This window comes from Manduca sexta, chromosome 28 (assembly GCF_014839805.1).
Source record: "Manduca sexta isolate Smith_Timp_Sample1 chromosome 28, JHU_Msex_v1.0, whole genome shotgun sequence".
Classification (NCBI taxonomy): domain Eukaryota; kingdom Metazoa; phylum Arthropoda; class Insecta; order Lepidoptera; family Sphingidae; genus Manduca; species Manduca sexta.
In genome coordinates, this window is record NC_051142.1 from 19,232,317 (window position 1) to 19,255,326 (window position 23,010).

The 23,010-nt window shown below is 33.9% G+C and overlaps 1 protein-coding gene across 3 annotated transcripts in view; it reads left to right on the forward strand.

Moving 5' to 3' along the window:
• Positions 1 to 1,103: 1,103 nt before the first annotated feature.
• The window catches only part of LOC115446359 (scavenger receptor class B member 1), a 61,015-nt gene continuing 39,108 nt past the window's right edge, over positions 1,104 to 23,010 (forward strand). Inside the window, exons 1-2 of one of the 3 annotated variants that reach the window (XM_030172982.2) lie at positions 1,104 to 1,214; positions 4,905 to 5,107. In XM_030172982.2, the coding sequence (XP_030028842.1) occupies positions 5,092 to 5,107 (16 nt within the window). In that variant the 5' untranslated portion in view covers positions 1,104 to 1,214; positions 4,905 to 5,091. Of the gene's footprint in view, positions 1,215 to 4,179; positions 4,235 to 4,904; positions 5,108 to 20,061; positions 20,584 to 23,010 lie in introns of those variants that run through there. The other 2 variants (XM_030172983.2, XM_030172981.2) reach the window with 2 other exon arrangements.

The following is a 23,010-nucleotide window of genomic DNA, read 5'->3' on the forward strand; positions in this document are numbered from 1 at the left end:
GGTGGACTAAGACCTAATCCCTCTCAGTAGTAGAGGAGGCCCGTGCTCAGCAGGGGGCAAGTATATAATACAGGGCTGATATTATTATAGCCAATATTATTACTAAGTATTATAAAACACCATTATAATTACTAAGTCAATACTAAAATTTACAGTTCAATCCAATAAAGTACTTTGTAATGTAAAGTTTAAACATCAGAGTGAAGCTAGTCTTGTGCGAGTTATCAGACGAGCGGCTTGCTCGTCTCATCATTAATTTGTAGTAAAATACCTCATTAACATAATCATTGATCGCAGGAATCGTCAATGAACGAAGCGCATTAATGATTGTTCGTTAAATATATTTCAATAATTAGGAATACAAATAGTCGGTTTATCATTAAAATAACTTAGAAACATTGGGATTAGCGTGTTTGTAGTCATAGATTATGAAATAGATAGACGAGTGCTATTACTTAGGGCGGCATAATATTGACAATCGGTGAAAGAAACTTTTCTAATTCATCGACATTACAAAAATGTTATGTGTAGATATTGTTATATATATTTTAAAACAGCTGATACCATTCCTTAGTCACTTTAGGCCTGGATGATGTTTTCCCGTCACACTGAATAATTTCGGTCTAAAAGACACATCCTTACCTAGTTAGCTACCTGGTAGTGAAAGTTCCGTCAAAATGTACTAAAAGTTACCTACCTGATAGTAAAAGTCCCGTCAAAATAGATCCAGCCTTTTTATAGATACCCTTCAAATAGACATTACACTACATGTATGAAGACTAAATATTAATAAGGAGCAACTGCTCGCAGCTTCGCTCACGTAAAAATCTTTCTTGCTACAAAAGCCACTAAAACACAGGACAGTAGCGCCATTTGAAAAAATATCAGATTAAATAATTCCATTATTTTCCATGGGAGTAAATTACTGGTATAAAATGTATGTATTATTTCAAGACATGTGCCAAATTATATCTCGTTCAGCTATTTCTGCATTTACTTCTACAAACAAACATTTTCACAAACTTGCGCATTTATAATATGAATAAGTAAATATGTGTTCTATTTAGCTATCTGCGGAATACTCTGTGTCTCGCGATGTACAACCAATCTGCATTTAGTTTATCATTCAACTATATAGCAGACGTAAGCGTATTGACAGTGCAATATTAGTGGCTTACAATGAGACTGGATGCCGGGAAAGGATTTATATTTTTGTAAGTTTTTTTTTATTATTTTAATGCGGAAGGAATTTTAGAACGCTCCATTCTTAATTTAAATTGTAATTACCAGAGGCAAATAAACTAGAGTAATAACTGGCCACTTTATTTATTCTCATTCATCTTTTGAAGTGCAAAGGAAATTAAATTTTACAGCGTTAACTACATTAGGTACAATATTATAATTGTACCTTTTTAACATCAATGAACACGTCTGTGCATTGTAGTGAATTAAGATAATTCTTCCCCAAATTGTTTTCTACCAAAAACTAACAACAAATTTGCATTTTTACATGATAATAATTACTGCAAAAAGTTAAATTATTATAGCATAGTATTGCTTACGTACTACAGTTTAAATTTTATAAAACATGTAATTATTAACATGCAAAGGTTATCCAAAGCATAATCTGATTTAAATAATGTTTTATTTATAAAAACAAAACTGATTAATCCAAAATATGATTGTTCTTGCGTCATATTGAATTTATTTCCTGTTAGGTATATTCGAACTTGGAAATGAAGTACTATTTGGTACTGTCTATATTGTTTTTCTTTTTGTCTTAAAGTAGATATATTTTTATTGCTATGAATGACAAGACGAGCTTGCCTGATGGTAAGCGATACGACCGCCCATAAACAGTAGAAACACTATCCAACACCTTGAATTACAAAGTATTGTTGGGTATTCCACTGCGCTCGCCATCCTGAGACGTGAGATGTTAAGTCTCATATGTCCAGTAGTTATATACCTAGCATGGACCTGGTACAATACTAGATAATTTATAATAATAACAATGAGTACAATTCAATTCATGATTATGTATAAAGTAATTTAAACAGTTAGAAAATTGGTTTTTGTTCTGTTACTAGTATGTAATGTTCTGTCATATCACATGCCAAAGAAGCCCATGGGCCAAAAATACTTTACCGTAGGCGTCTATTATCTTTGATATATTCTTTGCTTATTTCAAAAAGCATACGTAAAGAAAATGTTTTTTATTTTTATTTACGGGTTTGACGTTCAAGAACGGGTCTATCAATGTATATTTTATAATAATCTTTTTTAAATTAAAACTTTATTTCAAAAAGTGGGGCATCTCTACCCCACATACTCGAAGCGAGAACTTATATTAGGCAATATTGTTATTGAGAAACACTGGTTATCAACTCTTTTACAATAAACAATATTAACATAATTCACAGTAACCCGAATTTGATTAGATAAAACTATTTTACTGCAACGACTAAATTGGTCAGTTTTAGCGCATGTCAAGACGATTTGAAACGAGGTCTTTTTTTTTCCGATATAAGTAAAGTTTTTAGAAATGGACAATGAGGAAAGGAAGATTGAGTCAGTCTCGCTCCTGCCTTTCTGTAGACAATAGCAACCTTAACTTTTTCTGAATTCGGATGTAACACCTTTGATATCTTTTTAAGCAAATATTTAATTTTGAAACTTAACATTATTTTAGAAGCAGGCGTTATAAAACCAAAAATAAAATGAGATAAATCATAAAATTAATGTTATGAATAAAAACTTTCACGCTTATAAAATAAAGATCTAATTACTAGTTCGCCCAAAATTTTTGTAGGGTTTGTACTTGATCACCCAATTCCTTATTAGATTTTCGATTTATTTAGTAAGAATACATTCAGAAATATTTGCAATATCTTTTAATGACGTCGCCAGGAATGTATTTCATTCAAAAATTCAAAAGATATTTTATGTAGGCCTCAGTGGCGAAAGGTGACAATTTCCGAAAGAGAACCCGACACACCATACAGGGTGTCCAAAAATGGTGTCAAGCGGAGGTTCAGAGATAGAGCACCCTTGAGGTATCCGAATCACCCCCATATATTATAATGATTTCTTATGTTTACGCGAATGTTAGACATTGAAGTGAAGCCTCCTTCAGAGTGTTCACGAAGTCTGCAGTCGCTGAACACTCTGAAGGAGGCACCAATCATTATCTGCGACTAGATAAGCCACAAATCCTCGCCAAAGAACACCGATTCCTGCCCAGGATGTTTCGCGAGGCTATTGAAATTAAAAAACATCCTAATTTCAATAGGGAAGATGGTTAAAAGCTTGCACAAGCCTGGGATCCAGTTCTACATTTAATTAAATCGGAACCCAAAAGACCGGCTGCCAGACTTCAAGACACTGTGAGCTCATTCTGCGTAGATCGGACCACCAACAGCTAAAATTTTAAAAAAGTTGTATAATTGTAAAATGTAGGTAGATATTGTAACTTTGACTTTGCGGATGAACAACACCTCAGTCCCCCCCGTGACCATGAAGGCTGCAAAGTCTTCGAAACGTCGGGAGAAAAATAAAAAACAAAAAACCGCGATAGAATCCGGAAAATTTGTTTAATTTCAATCTCATATATTATGTTAAAGTAGAAAATTTAAGTCATAATTCTTAGAACGTAAGTTTTTCACTTTACACCAATATTTTAATAATTTTCATTAAAGTTACAAAGCTGATTGTTTTTAGCAAAAAAGTACAAATAATGAAAAATTAGCTGCAAAAGAATATCTAGAGGTATTGTACTTTAAAAAAAAAAATATTGTTCATATCGAAAATTTTCCAAAATTCAGAAAAATATTCAAATCTGGAATAGTATGAAAAATCGCGGAACGTCCATAGGGGTGATTCGGATACCCCAAGAGGTGCTCTATCTCTGGACCTCGGCTTGACACTATTTTTGGAACACCCTGTATAGGTACTAATATGCATAAATGCAATCCGCAAACCATTCTGATGGTAATTAGATTCCATATAAATTATACATAAACAAAAGCCGGCAGAAATAAGGTTATATGGACCCTTCGCAACTGGTAGGCATTCACGTTTTGTACAATTGGAAAGTATACGACCAGAAACACTTATTTTAGAAATTACGAAACCAATGCGGGTAGTTTAAAAAAATACGTTTTTGTAATACGTCATTTAAACTGTGATAGTAGTTTTAAACATTGTATTTAAATATTTATAAGGTATATATTAGGTAAGTAATGTATTATAACTAAACGATAAAATATATTTTTATTAATTGCTGATATTGTTTATTATAAGAAAGATTATTTTTGACAGAATAAGAAATATTATGACACTAACATTTTTCATAAATTGCATTAGCCTATTAGATAATTATTTAAACCTCCTTGGTATTATTCTGATCTAATTTTCTCTTAATAATGCTATCTATCGCACTCTTAATAAAATAATGACCTATTTTAAAATCGTGAATTTGTGGCAGTCGTCGGAAAACAAATTTTTGTTTGCTTCCTTTTTTTTTAAGTTGCTATAAAATTGAGCTTATTAAAGATGGGTAAAAAATGTAACCTATAGCATGAAAAAAAAAGGGAAAAACTAAAAGGTCGCAAACAGAAAATGGTTGTTTGACGACTCCCACAAATTGGCAATTTTGCATTGGGTCATTATTTTATTAAGAGTGCGCTATGCAATACAAAATTGTTGCTAGTGTACTTTGATCTTATTTAGTATACATCAATAACATGCCTATATTATGTAGTGTAATATTATGTTTTTCCACTATATAACCAGTATTTTAGTTTGTTTGACTTGAAAACCAAAATTTGGTCGATTTCAACACCTTTTTTAAGTTAATATTTATTTAGATATAAAATACATTATTGTTTTTTTTGTTGTTGCAGGAGCTCACCCTCTGCGGCCAAAATATCGTGTTTAACTTTACAACTAAACTAATTTATTAAATAAACAATATTTTTGTAACTTAATGTTGTGATACACTCGACTTATGATCTTTTCAAAGTCGATTATAAATACAAATAATAAGTGAAGAAGTGCTATTGAAGAACTAGTGAACTACATTGAAGAAAAATGTTTTATTTTAACCGTAAGTAGCTTTATTTTAAATAGCCTATTACTAATACGTAAAAATACCTTTTAGGCATCAAAATAACCCACTCGAAAAAGCAAAAACATTGTTTTTGGCGCCAAAGGTCAACAAATTGACCGCAGCGAATCTATATTTATGCCAATAACGTTTTTAAGTAAAAATACCAAGTGTATCTAATTCGAAAATATGTTGATAGATGACCGTGGGGAAAAAAGGCCATGAGGATGTCCTAAAACTTTTTTCTATAAAGTTCCATTCGTTTGTCTATTGTTCAATATACTATAATAGGTACATAATATTTAATATTTTATTAGTCTACCTAATTTATTACTTTCTTACTTATATATAATTCAACACTAGAGACATTACTAGTGTATTGACATTGTTTTAGTATAAATATAATACGACTGCCTTGGAGACTTAGGTTTGCGGCACGACCACCGCTGAGAGGTCCCGGGTTCAAATCCCGTGTGTGATGTTTTTTCTCTTCAGTATCAGACCACGAGTATTTGTGCCCTATACGGCTATAGCTACGTCTCCTGTCGCATCATTTGACTAAACGTCTGAAGGAAAAGTGTTTACTCTAGTTGCATTTCCACCTACCCCTTTGAGGATAAAGGTGTGATGTGTAAATATATATATTTAGGTATTTTTATACGTAGAAGGTAAAGTGCTATTACTGCACCTAATGATAAGGGGAGTAGGGTCCAATAAAATGTCGACTGTCGAAATATGATTACCCCTTGGCAGTTGACATAATTATGCCGGCTTGTTGGAACCGTATATTCAGGCTGATCCCAGAACGCGACACACGTATATGGGCCAATATGGCGGGTTTTAACACCTAGTGTACGGTGGTCACTATCCAGGCGGATATCAAATATATCCTACCAGTAAATCATCATCCTAAGCTCTTTAGTAGGTAATTGATAAAATATTATAAAATTAAATAACATATTCAGCAGCACATATGTAGGTAATTGATAAAATATTAAATAATAAAGAACTGATTCAGCAGTTCGTATGACACATGCCCATAAAATCACAAGAAAAAATATTTTTCCCGCGAAATTAGTCATGTTAAACTTCTAGTTTCCCAAGGTCTCAGTATAATGTTTCAATACGGTATATTTCCTTCGCGCCGGATGTAATGACATACGTTGCGTAATGTTGCAACACTAAACACGTTAATGTTACCAGCTGTGTTAAGGAAAATTATCTCAAACATTTTCTAACCAGACACGTTACCCGTTATTTTTTTTAATTTGCCAATATTTATGTTAGGGCAAGAGACACTACTAACTCTTTTACCTATACGATTCCCCAAGCTGTCCTTCGATTATAATATCAGCCCTGTATTATATAGTCTCCCACTGCTGGGCACGGGGCCCCTCTACTACTGAGAGGGATTAGGCCTTAGTCCACTACGCTGGTCCAATGCGGATTGGTAGACTTCACACACCCTCGAAAATTCCTGTAGAGAATTTCTCAGGTATGCAGGTTTCCTCACCATGTTTACCTTCATCGTTAAAGTAAGCGATAATTCACAAAGAATACACACATAATTTTTAGAAAAGTCAGAGGTTTCTGCCCTTGGGATTTGAACCTGCGGACATTCATCTCGGCAGTCCACAACCAACTAGGCTATCGCGGCTTTCGCTTCGATTAGACCACCCGTAATCACAAAAAGACGGATTCGCCCTCTCTGACGATATAAGGCCCACTGACCTTACAAATATATGCATGCCTTATTAACTTCCAAATTCATTGTGTTTGTAACTAACTTCGGACGTCCACCCGCGAGGTGGACAGAATACTTACTAAAAGTCGCAGAACGTTCTTGTATTCGGGTCAATAGATCGATCAAGAAATCTTTGGAGGAGGCCCAAGTTTAGCAGTGGACATCCTGCGCTGATAATGATGTAACTTAAATGCAAAACTCGTCTTTTATTGCCAATGATTCTTATATCTACGTAATTTTATCAGTGAATCAATAATAAAAATGTTATATCATTAAATAAACATAGATAGTTATTACCATATTTATCAACTTAAAGAAGATACAAGCGAGTTGCTAACCTATCAGTAACGACTGCCGAAGTATAGCAAAACCACGCAAAATTTTGAATTATAAAGCACTGCACTACACTCACTAGCTTGAGCATATTATATATCTGCTGCACTAAATTGTCAATAGGGCATATATACCTTATATTAAATAGCTTAGTAACATTATAGATGAAGCATAATGCACACTGCTGCTTGGCGGCAAATATACATTGTCATACAGGACTACGAGTCTTGCATACGACAGGCTTATTTCTTAATAAAAATAACCTATTTTGCTATAAATCATAATAGCCTAGTTAGGAATGGAACGGACTACCGAGACAAATCCGCAGGTTCAAAACCCAAGGGCATGCTCCTCTGACTTTTCTAAAGTTATGTGTGTATTCTTGGAGTCGCTTGCTTTAACAGTGACGGAAACATCGCAAAGAAACCTCCATACCTGACAAATTCTCTATAAGAATTTTGAGGTTATGTGAAGTCTGAAAATCCGCACTAGGCCAGCGTGGTAGACTAAGGCCTAAACTCTCCCACTAGTAACGAAGGTCCGTGCCGAACAGTGGCACAGTATATAATTTAGGGCTAATATTATATTTTGCTATAGCAACTCTATGAAAATAACCGCTAATTAAGTATTATGTGTATAATAGGACATTATGTAACAGATATTACGTCTCCAGTCGCTTCCATTGCCTTGTTATCTCTAAACGGTGAATAATTTGTATTTACTTATTGCATTATGGTTCATTATTGAGATTCTTTCTAAAATGTAAACAAAATTCACTCAATATTTTACATGTTTTTTATACAGGCATCGTAAAGTGACTGCACCTGATGGTAAGTGGAGTGGGATCCAATAGAATGTCGAGTAACTAGACATAATTACCTCCAGCAGTCGACACAGTTACGCCGGTGTATTGGAATCGGATATATACAGGCTGATCCCGGAACGCGACATACTTACGTGGGCCACTACGGCGGGTTTTAACACCTTGTATACGGTGGTCGCTATCCAGGCGGATATAAAATATATCCTACCACCAGCTGCATATAACTCTCAGTAATAGCTTCCTATTAGTCAAAGACTTTTCAAAAACAGTTCAGTAGTTCCGATAAAGACAAATTAGTTTTCCCTGAGACTCGCCGAGCATCACCGCTCAGTGTCATAAAACGCGTGCTCCTGCTGATCCTGGCTTAGAGTAGTGGTAGTGGTGGGTGCGAGGGCGGGAAAGTTTCTAATGTGAGAGATTAGCCAATACAAACCTACAAACAAACAAACTCACAAACTTTTCCTCTTTATAATATTAGTAAAGATTTGTATTTCATATTTTTAATAAATTACGACAATTTTGGCAACTGGCAAGGCATATTAACGGAGCATCAACTGGTCTCAGCATTCCCATTTAATAAAAATGTCTAAAATAACAATAACATAAATAAATTAATGAACAATGTTTCACCTTGGAATCCTTGGGTATTTTCCATTATTATCTTATTTGAATTAATTATCACTTCAGACTTCATGCCTATTTTGTTAGAAACTTAGCTTAAGGCCTCGTTTTGCAGATAAAGAACTTAGCAAAATATTATGCAATTATATATAGTATATACCCTAGATTAGGTAGTGTCTGGTCTAATGATTTCATGTTTACGCGAATGTTCGACATTAAAATTAAACTATTTTTCGAAATTTATCGCGGTTTGAATATTTTACTTTTCTCCCGACGTTTCGAAGACTTTGCAGCCTTCATGGTCACGGAGGGACTGCGGTGTTGTTCATCCGAAAAGTCAAAGTTACAACATTGTAACAACAACATTAAAACCGCGATAAAATCCGAAAAATAGTTTAATTTTAGTGTCTGGTCTGAACACAAGTATAAAAAAATCGTTGATATGCAACTTAACTAACTTAGCTTTAGTTTTCAACCCACGTTAATCTCTTGAACTACTCACACTTATTATCCCCGAAGGGGTAGGCAAAGGCGCAGCATGTGCACCCACTTTCCGCCGAGTGTAACCTATCCCATAATTTATTTTTATTGTTTTTATTTATTTATTTATACATACATTATAATACTATAACAGTTGAAACCAATGCGATGTTATACAGATTTAATTTTAACAATTTATTTCAATACATTTATGAGCCATTTCAGTGAATTCTGACAGGTTACATATAAATATATCCAAGTTCTGAGATATAGTATTAATATGATGTGATAGGGAGCGAGCCTATCGCCATTTCGGGCACAAATTCCGGTCTCTGGGCTGATACTGAGAAGAAGAACCCAATATCGCTTTGCACGACTTGCTAATCGAAATCCAGACCTCAACACGGCCGACGTAACAACTACGCCACCGAGACAGTCAGCCTCTTTGGAACTATTAAAATAATGTCCGTTTATTTAACTATATTGTTAATTGGTATAAAAGACCGGCGACGACTTCAATATACTGTAAGTTCATTCTCAGTAGATGGGAACGTCAACAGCAAAAAAATCTTACAATTATAAAATGTAGGTAGATATTCTAACTTTGGCTTTTCGGACGACCAACGCCTAAGCCCTACCGTGACTATGAAAGATACAGTCTTCGAAACGTCGAGACAAAATTATAATACCACAAACCACGATAAAATCCAAAATATAGTTATTACAGTGTCTATTCGCGTAAACATAAGAAATCATTCTACACTGTTAACTTAGGAAAAATACTGCATCAATCGTTACCTTAATGTAGCAATTATGTTTAATATCTGGCATGCTTTTAGAATTATGTCGATTATTAACAAAAACTTGGTTGAATGTGTTTTTACGAACGGTAACATCCGCGGAGGATTCCATACCAGTCTAACTAAAAAAGTTTTCTTAACCATACGAAGAAGGGTTTAATGACTTAAGGAGCATTTCTAACCCGAGCGACAAACGCCAAGGGGCCATGCGTATATGGCGCTGCGCAGATTTTTTTACTGTCAAACTATTATCGACATTGTTTTTATTGAAATAATATTCAAAATTCAATTACACAACAATTTATTGCATTACATAGTGCGTAGATTTCTAGTTACTTAATATCCGAAATTTTCAGTATGTCCATTTTGTCAGTTTTGTTGAAATAAAAGTCTGGGGTAAAAATACAGTGTATGTATAAAGAATGAGTATTTGAGACTTGATATTCATAATGTATGAATATCAAGTCAACTATGTAATCTACTATCAACTATGTTACCAAAAGGTGTTTTTTTTATCATAACAAAACTGGCAGAGTAAAATCACTGCTTTTTGTAACAATACACTTACTGCCTAGCTATCAGGTAATAATGGGAAGAATGACAACTCGGTGAAGAGTGGGTATACGTGTTGCACCTATACCTACCCTGTTAGAGATAAAGCATGAATATATTTAAAAGTACTGATGCTGGTGTCGCGCGTCTAGCCATTGACGCCACGTTCGGAACCCCACCATAACGTTTTTGTGTAACGATGAATTGTTATTTAGTGTAAAATGCGTTTAAGTTTATTTTTATACTTTAACAGTTTTAACGATCATGATATCACCGATAAAATTCCAGAATGTTCATTATTAGATCTATTTACATGGTAATCATTTGGTCCAGGGTCACCGAATACATATACCATAATAGCCATGTATTGCCATTTTACGATTATTCTTATTAAAACTAGATATTGCTCGTTACTCAGTTGCCATAAGAGTCCTTTTCTAGAGTTAACAAATGCATATGGTAAAAGTAACCTATGAAATAACCTAAATTTTGAAATGTAATCCCAGAACATGGCCTGACCTACTAGTGTGTCAAATTCCATCCAAATTTATTCAGCGTAATAAAAATGCAAACATATTCACAAACGTTGAAAATAATAAATCATTAACATTCATTCAGTATAATAAAAAAATCTTTACGTATGCTTGCAATAATAATACATTTTTTAATATAATAATTTACGAGATTGTTTTCTATAAGACCGTAAAACTCCAGCCCAATCGGGCCATTCATTCTGTAGACAAATGTGTCTACAGCATGGCTGTTACAACGATATCGATGCGATTGCGTAGAAATTATTATTATTGTTGAAGTCACGTTTCTGTGTGGGTTATCGCCAATGGCCTTTTAGTACATGACATCTACTTTCTTTGCATTACAATATTGGTATATTTATACTATATGAAAAATGTCGTATAAAAATAATATTTCTAATCCCTGCTTACCTTGTATTTATTTATTATGCGTATTAAGTGCATCCCTCCAACAAACGACCTTGAGCATTCGATCCATATAATTAAGGCACACGAGATACTGGCGGTAATATGCGATGATTTACTAATAATTTCTGTAAATATAGGCAAAATTTAGGGATTTTTGAAACTTTTAAAATATTCCTTGTTTAATAATCTATCACATAGTTTAAGTTGCAAACTAAAATGACGTACATAATTTAAGAGGAAATGCAAGTAATCAACAAATTTAGTGGCATTTTATTGTGATGTTAATGAAAGTGTATTCACATAAAAAAAATATTAGGTAAAGGTATTGTAGAAATATAATATTTATGTTTTCTCTATATCTATACTACTACATAAATCTGAAGAGATTGTTTGAATGCGCTAATGTCCTGAACTACGAAACCGATTTTGATTTTTTCACTAATAGGAAGCTACATTACTTCTCATTGCTATAAACGTTTTATCCCGACATAATAAAAAAACGGGACTTTTAATTCGGGAAAAACATTTTTCGCTACCGGAGCCGTGGTCAAAGCTTGTACTAAAAGTCTACATTGTCCGCTACGCTAGACCGCCCAAATTCCACAGTCTTGGGTATGCAGTAAGCACCGCTTTGCTTTTGCTGTCAAGCAGTAAGTCCTCAATGAATATTGCTAATTCGATTTTGCTAGCGAATCTGCCTGCGTAATCTGCCCGGGATAATGTTACTTACTTTCTATAAAGTCGTATATTTTCCAATTAAAACCGGCTCAGCAGTTTTATTACTTGAACATCAAACAAAAGTATGAAAATTTTATTTAATTTCTACTAGTGCGACAATTAACTAATTTAATTTAGGTATATAAGTATTTTTTATTTGTATTTAGAAATAATAATTGTTATTCCTATACATTGCTTTGACGTAAGTGCAACTTTGTTCGCCTACGTGATAAATAAAGTATTTTATTTTATTTTATTTATCTATTTATATTTACCACAAAAGCTTAGGAAAAAACCTTTATTTCGAAATAAACAAATAATTCAATTATATCCATCTAAGGATAGTACAAAGAATCAAACTTCCTACATCTTGCCTCTCTATCCACACGCAAATCTTCATAAGTTCGAAAGAGAGACCAACAAGTGCTTGCGGTTTTAACTGCTATTTACATATTAACTTGTGTTAAAGTAACATAAATAATATTGCGGTCTAATTTGCATTGCAATGTAGTAAATCAGGACATTTGTAAAACGACTAATCGGTTCATGGAAATAGTTGTTTATTGTAAAAACCCACGCTAAAATAGAAATAGTCTTAGGTTGTGACGTCATGTCGCGAATTTTTATTACATGGAAAACACATTTATTAATATGAACAGTGACGCATGCGTGAAGAATGCGTGCAAAGAAAATACAATTTATTTTTATTTCTTTTTTAATATATTTTCTTTATTACTGGCTTTACCAACAGTTGTAAGATAGTAAGGGCTAACGTAGAAACTGAACCAAATTTTACACAATTATAGTTTTTTTTATTGAATTACCGACAATTGTTGATAATCTATCTGAATGCTATTCCACTTATAAAAATAAAAAAAAATAAATAAAATAAAATACTTTATTTATCACGTAGGCGAACAAAGTTGCACTTATGATACGTCAAAACAAAGAATAAGAATAATTATTATTTCTAAACAACTATTAAAATCACTTATATAACTATGGAGATTTTAAATTAGGGATAAAGTTTATACAAAAGACTAGGTACAAACCGAAGTAACCAGCTCGGGCTGGCAAGTAGGAGGAAATAGAAGGGTAACGCGTCGCGATCCTCACCGGTGAGGACATGAGCCCTAGCCTAGCTAACCTACCAGCCTTTCACTAGCTACCTAAGTGATGACTACCCGAAGAAGAAAGGCAGAAAGAAACTCCGGGCTTTCTTTTTGTCATCAATTGTTCAGTACTTCTTTTGTATTTTTTTCCAAGTCTTTCTTGTACATAGTCACAATAGTTATATAAGCTAATGCACGCACATCACCGTTAACATGGGATAAGATGAAAATATATATAATCACGTGCAGTGGAGTAATATTCGCGCATCACTAAAAAAAAGTCAAAGCTAGTAATAAGTTGTAATAACAAATCATCATAAAGGCTAGTTTATATGCAAAAAGAACAAAAATATATCAACAGAAAACTGGATAGTATGTTATTTTATTTTTATAGTATAATTTGATCGTGGCTTAGCCAATGTGACCAGTTACCTAAAAAAATGAATTTTTTATGATTTCTTGTGAGTACGCACTGCTAGACATTAAAATAAAACTAATTTCCGGATTATATCGCGTTTTTTTTATATTATTATTTTCTCCCGTCGTTTCAAAGACTTTGCAGCATTCATATTCACGAGGATAATAATGTGGTAGATATTATAACTTTGACTTTTCGGAACACCAACACCTCGGTCCCCCCGCGATCATGAAGGCTGCAAAGTCTTCGAAACGTCGAGAGAAAATAATAATATAAAAAACCACGATAAAATCTGAAATATTTTTTTTATTTCATTCCCATTGTGTGCTTGGCACACTTACCATTTAATTCTGAACATAAATCCAATTAGAAAGAGGTTTATGCATTTATTTTTAACGAATACACAAAACTTTTTTAAAAGTCTTTTTATAATACTAGCGCCTCGCCCCGGCCTTGCATAGTTCAATGAATTACACATAAACCTTCCTTATGAATCACTCCGTGCATTGAAGACAGCGGTATGCAAACCCGTTCAGTAGTTTTTGAATTTGTCGCGTTCAGACAGATGGACGCGGTGAAGAACTTTGTTTTATAATATGTATGATGATTTAAGGACTTGATAAGATGTATTTTCCAAGGTCAAATACAAATAGCGAATGCTAAGATTTTGCTAAATATCCGCCAAGAGGGTAACATTAGAATATTATAATAAAGCCATTTTTAGGCAATGTAGGTAGTGCTGTTCAACAGTTTTGGATGTTAGACAAACTAACAAAGGGCGTAGTCTGACGAAATCGGTAAAAATGATACTCTTTGTTTCGGTATCCAAAAAATGTGTGTAACATATTTGCAATAGATAATATTGTGGTTCTGTGTGACAATGATAGATGTATCTTCTTTTATTAGGCAAAAGCAGAAAGTCTGAACCACCTAATTGCATGTGAACCCAATAATGAATGGCTCAATTTTTAGGAAAAGCAAACTAGATGGAGTGAAATAATTTAGTAAATTGATTAGCTTACCTCATGTTTGGTCATTGTTTTCAAAGTGAGGGGCGCCTCCCTAGAGAGGTGCGACAACACATCAAAGGGAGCGTTCATGTAGATTTTATCAACCAATTTCTATCCCTTGGGAACAGTACTTTGTTTCTGGATTAAAGGTACTATATATTCTTCTGTACAACAGACAACTTATATGCAAAATGTCATGATCACGGGTTTGAGTGATAAAGGCTTAAAGGCGTAACAAATAAACTTTTTTTTTATAAGATTAGTTAAGATGCTTGGAGAGTTCCTGGCTTCCTCTTCCTTGCATTAAAGAGAAGTGGAACGTTTCTATTTTAGGTATTTTAAGCGTGGTAAAAACTTTGGGAGCCCTTGTCTCAGATAGATTGCATACTTAAAAGAGTTGACTCAAATTGTTGAATATTTAGATAATCACAAGTACAATTATTTAAATTGTTTACGTGCATAAAATATTCTATGTATGTACTTATTTTAAAAATATTTTTATTCGTCTCGTGTTTCATTAACCCACTAAAAAAAGGAGGAGGTTCTTAATTCGAATGTATTTTTTATTTTATTTATCATAATACCAATTGCTGCTATATTTTTTTTTTTTTATTATTTTTAATGATTATTTTGTTTGCGTATTTTCAAATGTAAGGTATTCTCAATGAAGATACGCGTCACTCTAAAAAAACATTCTGGCAAACTGAGTATCCCAGGATATTGAAGTACATATTACACTTAATATGAATGATAATATTTTAAAATAAACAATATGTTATTTACTAAAAGATTAAATATTTAGACACAGACATTTCTTAAATAGTACAACTGAGCAACATAACTGCCACAAATTCTATAAACAAAGCAATTGAATCGGATTTTATTTAAATTCATAAAATATATTAATATTATGGTTGTGGCATAATATCATAGTTGGACTTTACCCGAGTTTGATTCCAGGTTCGCATTATATTATTTACTCTTACATAAAATATCGAATGTTGTTTAATGAACGTGAACACATACGTTTTAATTAAGTAATATTAATTAATACGTATGTGTTCATTAAGTAATTTATTACCCTTTTTTTGGATATAAATAGCATTTTTTACATTTTTTTAACAGTCTATAAGTATCTGTAGTCTCGAATTCAGGCCCGGGTCGAGCATCTTGTGTGATCTTGGGTGTACACCAATGTACCAATAATGCCTTAGTCTACCCCTTCGAAGATAAAAGGTGTGAATTTATGTCTAAAATAAAAACATATCGTTCTCTCTTTCGCAAGCGAGCACCGTCATAACAGTGACGTCATCCTTGACTCGTCAAGGCTTTACCCTTCCCTTTTCCGTCAATTTGAATAGCTTCTAATAAAAAAATAATATTAGGCTTTATTTAGACGAATTACATGATGAATAAATCAGTTCGTATCTCAGGATCTTTGTTTGTTTCTCTTTAGCAAAGGCCTCCTCCAATTGTTTCCATAAGGTTCTGTTGCCAGATTTCCTCATCAATGTATCACTTGTAGTTACTCTGATTTCATCGACCTATCGTCTGTACGGTGCCTCGTTTTCTTTTCTTGTGACCTGTGAACTAGTTCATAATTGTTTTACTTCACTTTTCTGGCCTCTGGGCTTTATGACCTGTCCATCTCCATTGGCGATTTTTAATTATGACTAAAACACCTTTTGTTTTTGTACATTTCTTTATCATGTTAGTTCTTATTCTGTCAGATCATGAATAGCTTCTAACTTATGGAAAATAACTGATTTATTTAATTATCTTAGACTTTAAGTAACTTTAATTTCGACTGCTATCATTCGCCAAGTTATAAAAAGGTACTGACTGTCAGTCCTCAAAAATATATTTCATCAGATTTTAAGTCACAAAACAGCTACACACTAGATGGCGCCAAACTCGAACCATTAAAAAACAATTTGTTTACAAAGAGAGCAAACAACTGAACGCAATACAATGAAATACCAATCAAATTACAATTAATTAATGATTGTTTCAATTTCAATCCGGATGACCTTATTGTTTTCTCGCATTGGGTAATTTTGAAACTGTCATTATCGAGTCTCCATTTATTATCAATTTTTTTATATTTTTAAAGTGTCATAACCGCGTAGTAGACATATTTGAGATCGTCGTATATTGGATAGCCCCGAGATAAGTTAAAGTCCTTTGTCATAGCCTGTCCCTACCAATCGGACCTTTGCTAAAAAAATAAAAGGTCTAAAGGACCTTGGATATCTCTCTGCCATAAAGTGTAACAAATAGTGTCGATTTAGTAACATCCGAAGGTCATCAAGAGAAATCTATAGGAAATTACCTTGCGTTTGTTAAAATACTTTCTATATCATAATACTTATTCTAGTAACAAACAAACTAAATGCAAACAAATAGTAAGTGTTCAAATAATATGTTGGTCTAAACTTATCAATTACACAATCAAAAATAGCAATTATTGAAAAAAAAGGTATCTATATTTGTTATACCATATCGTACCACCAAGAAGATGTAATTTTATTTAGTTTAAAATCTCAAATCTAAACTGTTTGTCAAACATTATTAGCACACAGGTCTACAATGCTTCCAGTAACTGGTTATTGACGGAACTAATCGCTTTGTTAATCGCAATTTACACCACAATACTATGAAATTGACAGTCCCCAAAATTTATGATGATCAGTTACAAAGGGAGGTCTCTCGTATTATAGCGGCCATCGGGATAGATGCCGCAATGTCTATTACCATCGAGCAGCAGTGCGCATGCACTGTTATGTTCAGGTTTGAAGGACATTGAAGCTAACGTAATTACTGGGCATTATGAGACTTAACATCTTATGCCTGAGGGTGACGAGCGCAGTGCTTGGTAATTCAAAGTTCCATATGGTGTTTTTACTGTTCATGAGCAGTAGTATCGCTTAATATCAGACGAGCAGCATGCTAGTCTCGTCATTCAAATGCAATAAGGCAAAAGCATAGTATTTCCAAGCCACACATTAACAGCGTCTGCGCGGTGCCTATTTGTGACATGATTTTAGACGTATACTTACAGAAGTATACACAGGGATGAGCCCGAGATGCATCACAATATTAGTCATCGATAACTGACGTAATTTTTCCTTTACTAGCCATAATTTACTTTCATCTCACGCAGACTACCGATTTTTATCTGTACGATTTAATAAGACAACTCATGTTGGAGTTGAAATTTGTATTGCGTCATCTACTTCTCCTTGGTCTTATATTGAGGGAATCTTATTTAAAGCATTGAGGTGTAGTGTTAAATCGAATGTAGATTGTGCGGTCATAGGTTTGGCACATAGGCCGAGGAGAACCATAATATAATCGCATACAGCAAAAATTGCATAATGATTTCTTATGTTTGCGTGAATGTTAGACAATGAAATAAAATTATTTTATGGATTGTATCGTGATTTTTTATATTATAATATTTTCCCTATGTTACAATGACTGCAGCCTTCGTGGTCACGGGGCGGACTCCCCGTTTAATTCAAGCATAAATTGCGATAGATTCAGGCATTAGACAGGTGCCTAAACAAAAACGTCCTAGTGCTTCTCTGGAGTTTATAACTTTACTAGCTCGTGGCTTCGCCCGCAGGAAGGAGTTTTCCGGGATAAAAGTCTCGCTATATATTTTCCTGGGAAAGAAAGTCGCCGATAACCTTCCCAGGATATTAAGCTATCTCGATACTAAATTACATAAAAATCCGTCCAGCAGATTTTGAGAAAATCGAACACACGCAGACAAATAGCAAAGGGGACTTTGTTCTACATGTCGTCTGCGTTGCACTATTACGATGACAAGATTTTTCATCGCATTTCCTCGTATTAACATAAGTACACAATGATATGTAAATCATAGGTGATTCGTCTAAGAATCTATTTGTTATTTTAATTTGCAGTGTTACTGATAATTGCAAAATGTGCGAGTCATGTTTCATATGGTATTTATTAATTTAACCATCAGAAAAATAATTATAAATAGGGCATTATATCTTACTAGCTTTTGCTTGCAGCTTCACTCGTCTTTTCTTGGACTTTAAGGTCCATTTTGAACATTCCAGCTCATGGCTTATACATTTTAGAAATGAAGAGGAATGAGTTATTTTTTATAATCAATAATTAAAACTACAGAAAATATTCCATTGAAATCAACTTCCTCATTGATATTTTAATATAAAACGTAGTTTTCGCATGGTACGTGATTGCATAAGTATTGATTCTAATTAATTAATGTTATATACTTCGGATCCAACTAAAACTGAGGAGACAAAGACAATCAATCATGCAAATGACTGCGTCCGTGATGATCCTGAATCTTACAAATTAAAATACAAGCAAATTGTTTACCACAAAATGCAGTAGTGGCCCTAATTTATGCGAGGGTCGGGGCGACAGATCTTTGAGAGGCCCTCTTACTTGATTGCTGATGAAGGGTATTTTTTTTCTTTATCTCCCTTGCAAGCACGATGCCTTGGGCGGTTGACCGTTCGTCCTCTTAAGCCCATCACTAACATTATCAAATGATATCAACTGTTCATAAACACATCAACAAATCTATGCAATCGTTTCAAGACTCACGAATTGGGATAAAGAAGGGAGGCAGATGTTTGGTTATCAGTAAAGTTTACTTACACTACGTTTGATTTTCTATAACACAGTTATAGTATCCAGGTTTTTTTAAAATAGATGGCCCTGCATTTAACACCGGGGGAAACCTGCGCATGGCAAGCTGAAGTCCCTCGGCTTAGTCACTGCTTGAGCACGGAGGAGATTTAGGAGGGAACTTTGAGGGAGGGATAGGAACATTCTTCTAAGATGAGCGGAGGGTATAAGGAGAGGAAATTTTGACAACCCTTTATAAACCTCAATGTGTATTAATACCCAGAGGTCCCCCCATGCATGGACGTGCATTTGATACGGAGACGGAACTTACTAAAATTGACTCAGTCGGAATACTAACCTGGTTGAACCAGCCATTAATGCTGCAGGTAAATAAGTGTGTTGGTATCCCTGTGACAGTCTCCTAAAGTGACAGACGGATAGCTATAAATACGAATGTCAACAATTCGGTTGTGTTCGTTACTCGTAATAAATAATTCATAGTTATAAGCATGCACGGATGACTCCTGAATAGTCTAAATGAGGCACATAAATGGAAGTTAGTTCTATACGGAATTACCTTAAATAAATCTTAAATTTGCTTCAGATTAGGATTAAGACCGCTGAGTCAATAAATTTATTTACACTTAATGGAATCTTTCCACCTGGAATTATAATGAACGTCATAGTATTTATTGTCATTAAGACTCAGTTATTTTCTTTATCTTGCGTCGTAATACGTCACGAAGGTGTGCGATATAGACTACGCGACTATCGCACGCGGTCATTAGAAATACAGCCTTCGCCGAACACAGGCGTACATGCCAAGAGATGTTACTTACTTTTTCAGTATTAAGTGACTACGAAATAAGTGTCTATTCGTATATAGTATCTATGGACATTATTTGGTGATAAATTTAAAAAAGTTTTTTTTTTGGTATTTTATGGCCAGTATTAAGTGAATTTAAAAATAAACTGAAATCTTACTGTGATATTTAGTGGCATTAAGTGAGATTTATTTATTTAAGTGTACTCGAATTTGACAATTGTTAATTTTTGACTTCAAAATGAAGGACCTAGTGCAATTGTGGAATCGCGTGTCCGACAGGAGGTATTCGGCGGTTAATGTAAACGAAGTGAATGACTTGCCGAACAAAAAGTGTGATGGGAAGCTAGAAAACTTCGATTGCGAATTGAATTTTGAAGAAATTGATTTCAATGAAAGGAAACATGCCATTATCAACAAATTGTTTGAAAAGCGGAGGAAAGGACAGTACGGGAGACAACCTAAATGTAAGTATTTTAGCAGTAACTCCTAAATTTTTAAAGCAATTTATTTTGTAGATGTAACTTAAAATGAAAAAATAACATGCATTAAACAAAAATAACCTTTACGCAAACAAATAACTCAATAAATTATTATAACTATAACTTTTTTTATTTTGTTTTTGAAGGTGTTTAAATTTTTTTCGTCTAAGTAAGGACGCTGGCCGTAATCTTTTGTTAATAATATTATGAATTAAAATAGATTTTCCCACTATAGTCTACTCTGAACTTATTAATAAATATCGTATAGTCAAATATAACAGATACATCAATCGATAAATACATCAATTGTTGGTCCAGATTTATGCCAACAAGCCTTATAGTACGCTCTATGCATCAAAACGCGATTCCTCGAAAGCCAGAACAAACAGCTGCCATGGGTTTTTCACGATGTACCTCCGATCTATTCGTGTTCAAAATATAACTGGTAATTTTGCGCATAGATATTTCATATTAACACATAAGCTTCGTAAAGATTCAATGCGTATACGCAATTCGGTATAAAGTTTGTCAGTGAATCACGGTAAATAATCGCGTTAGTAAGTAGGACGTTAGGATCGTTGAATCAATTCTGCCCCAAAGCATTTCGAGACTTAACAGATATGCCTCAGGATATCATCTGCTGGTAATAGGATATATTTTCTATCCGCCCGGATAGCGACCACCGTACACAAGGTGTGAAAACCCGCCATAGTGGCCCACGTAAGTGAGTTGCGTTACGGGATCAACCTGTGTATATTCGGATCCAAAAGGCCGCCATAATTGAGTCGACTGTCAAAGAGTAATCATTTCTTGTCAGTCGACATTCTATTGGATCTCACTCGACTTACCATTAAGTCCATGGGGTCACTTTGCTGGGCACGAATAAAGGAAAAATGGCAGCGCCAAGTATTTCTTAGTTCTGAATGGCTTTGCTATTTTTTACGATCAGGCGCATGACGGGACCTGCCCCTTTCAAAATTTTATAAAAATCCTTTGCAATGCTATTTTTATTTACTTTATATTTAGCAGCTGAAGGTCCGATGGGGTTAACCAATAGGGCAAGGTTAAACAATATCTTTGGAAATATGGTCCGACAATTCAAATTATCCAAAATTATGGCGTGCAATATAGACCTTTTTGGAACATGACATAAAAACTGATCTACGTATTTTATAACGTGACTGAAATGTAATACTGGAGTAATTCCACATATTTGAAATTCTTAATTGGAATTTGGCCTGGCCTTAAAGGACTAATTTTCAAATATTCGTATTGCTCACTGATGTATGAATTCTCACCCAAAATGTTATACTTCTAGAATCGTCTATTTGAGTTGCGTCCTGCCTTTTGTGACTTAATGTTAATAATTATATTAAGATATGCAAAGTGCCTTCATTAGCGGCAACAAATCCAAACATTTCTCATTACTCAATTACCGCGTTTTTTCCTGTGCTAAACTTTATGAGTAAAGTGATCATAAAATGATTAGTATGTATATTCTGCGTCATGCAGTAAGTAATCCTTTTAATTCTTATTATTTACTAATATTTGTTATGGATATATATTTAAATGAATCTCTCGACGGTCCCCAAGAACAAAATCTCATCTGCAAAATGTCTGATTGCAGTATGAAGGTTTTATGTTAAGTGAAAATATAAATATCAATTACTTATTTCAAAAGTATTGATTGTTGCCAATAATTCAATCGTTATTATTCATTAATTTAATCTATTTTGAGGTGAGTAATTGATTTTTTATATTTTCACTTAACTTGAAAATTTCAAAAGCAATCAGACATTTTGCAGATTAGATTTTGTTCCAGGAGACTATCGCTCTATTTGCCTTGGTCATCGCATCACGCGTGAAGAGATGGAACAATTTCGCTAATTCTTCTTTGTTGTGTTAATTATTGACAGAAGAAGATTCTTATGAAAGAAAAAAATAAGGAAGTTGAGCGGAACATTAGAGAATTTAAGAAAACTTAACGAATTAATTAACTAAATAAATTAACTTAATTGTCAGCGATTGTGTTCAGTGTCAGCGATTGAACATTATGTTCTTGAATCATATATTTTTTATTTATTATACCAATTCGAATTCAATATTCATAGTTTAAGCGGCGATAGCCTAGTTGGGTGTGGAACGGACTGCCAAGACAAATGTCTGCAGATTCAAATCCCAAGGGCACACACCTCTGACTTTTCTAAAATCATGTGTGTATTCTTTGTGAATTTATCGTTCGCTTTAACGGTGAAGGAAAACATCGTGAGTGAACCTGCACATCTAAGAAGTTCTCTATAGGAATTTTGAAGGTGTGTGAAATCTACCAATCCGCACTAGGCCAGCGTGGTGGACTAAGGCCTTACTCCCTCTCAGTAGTAGAGGAGGCCTGTGCTCAGCAGTGGGCAAGTA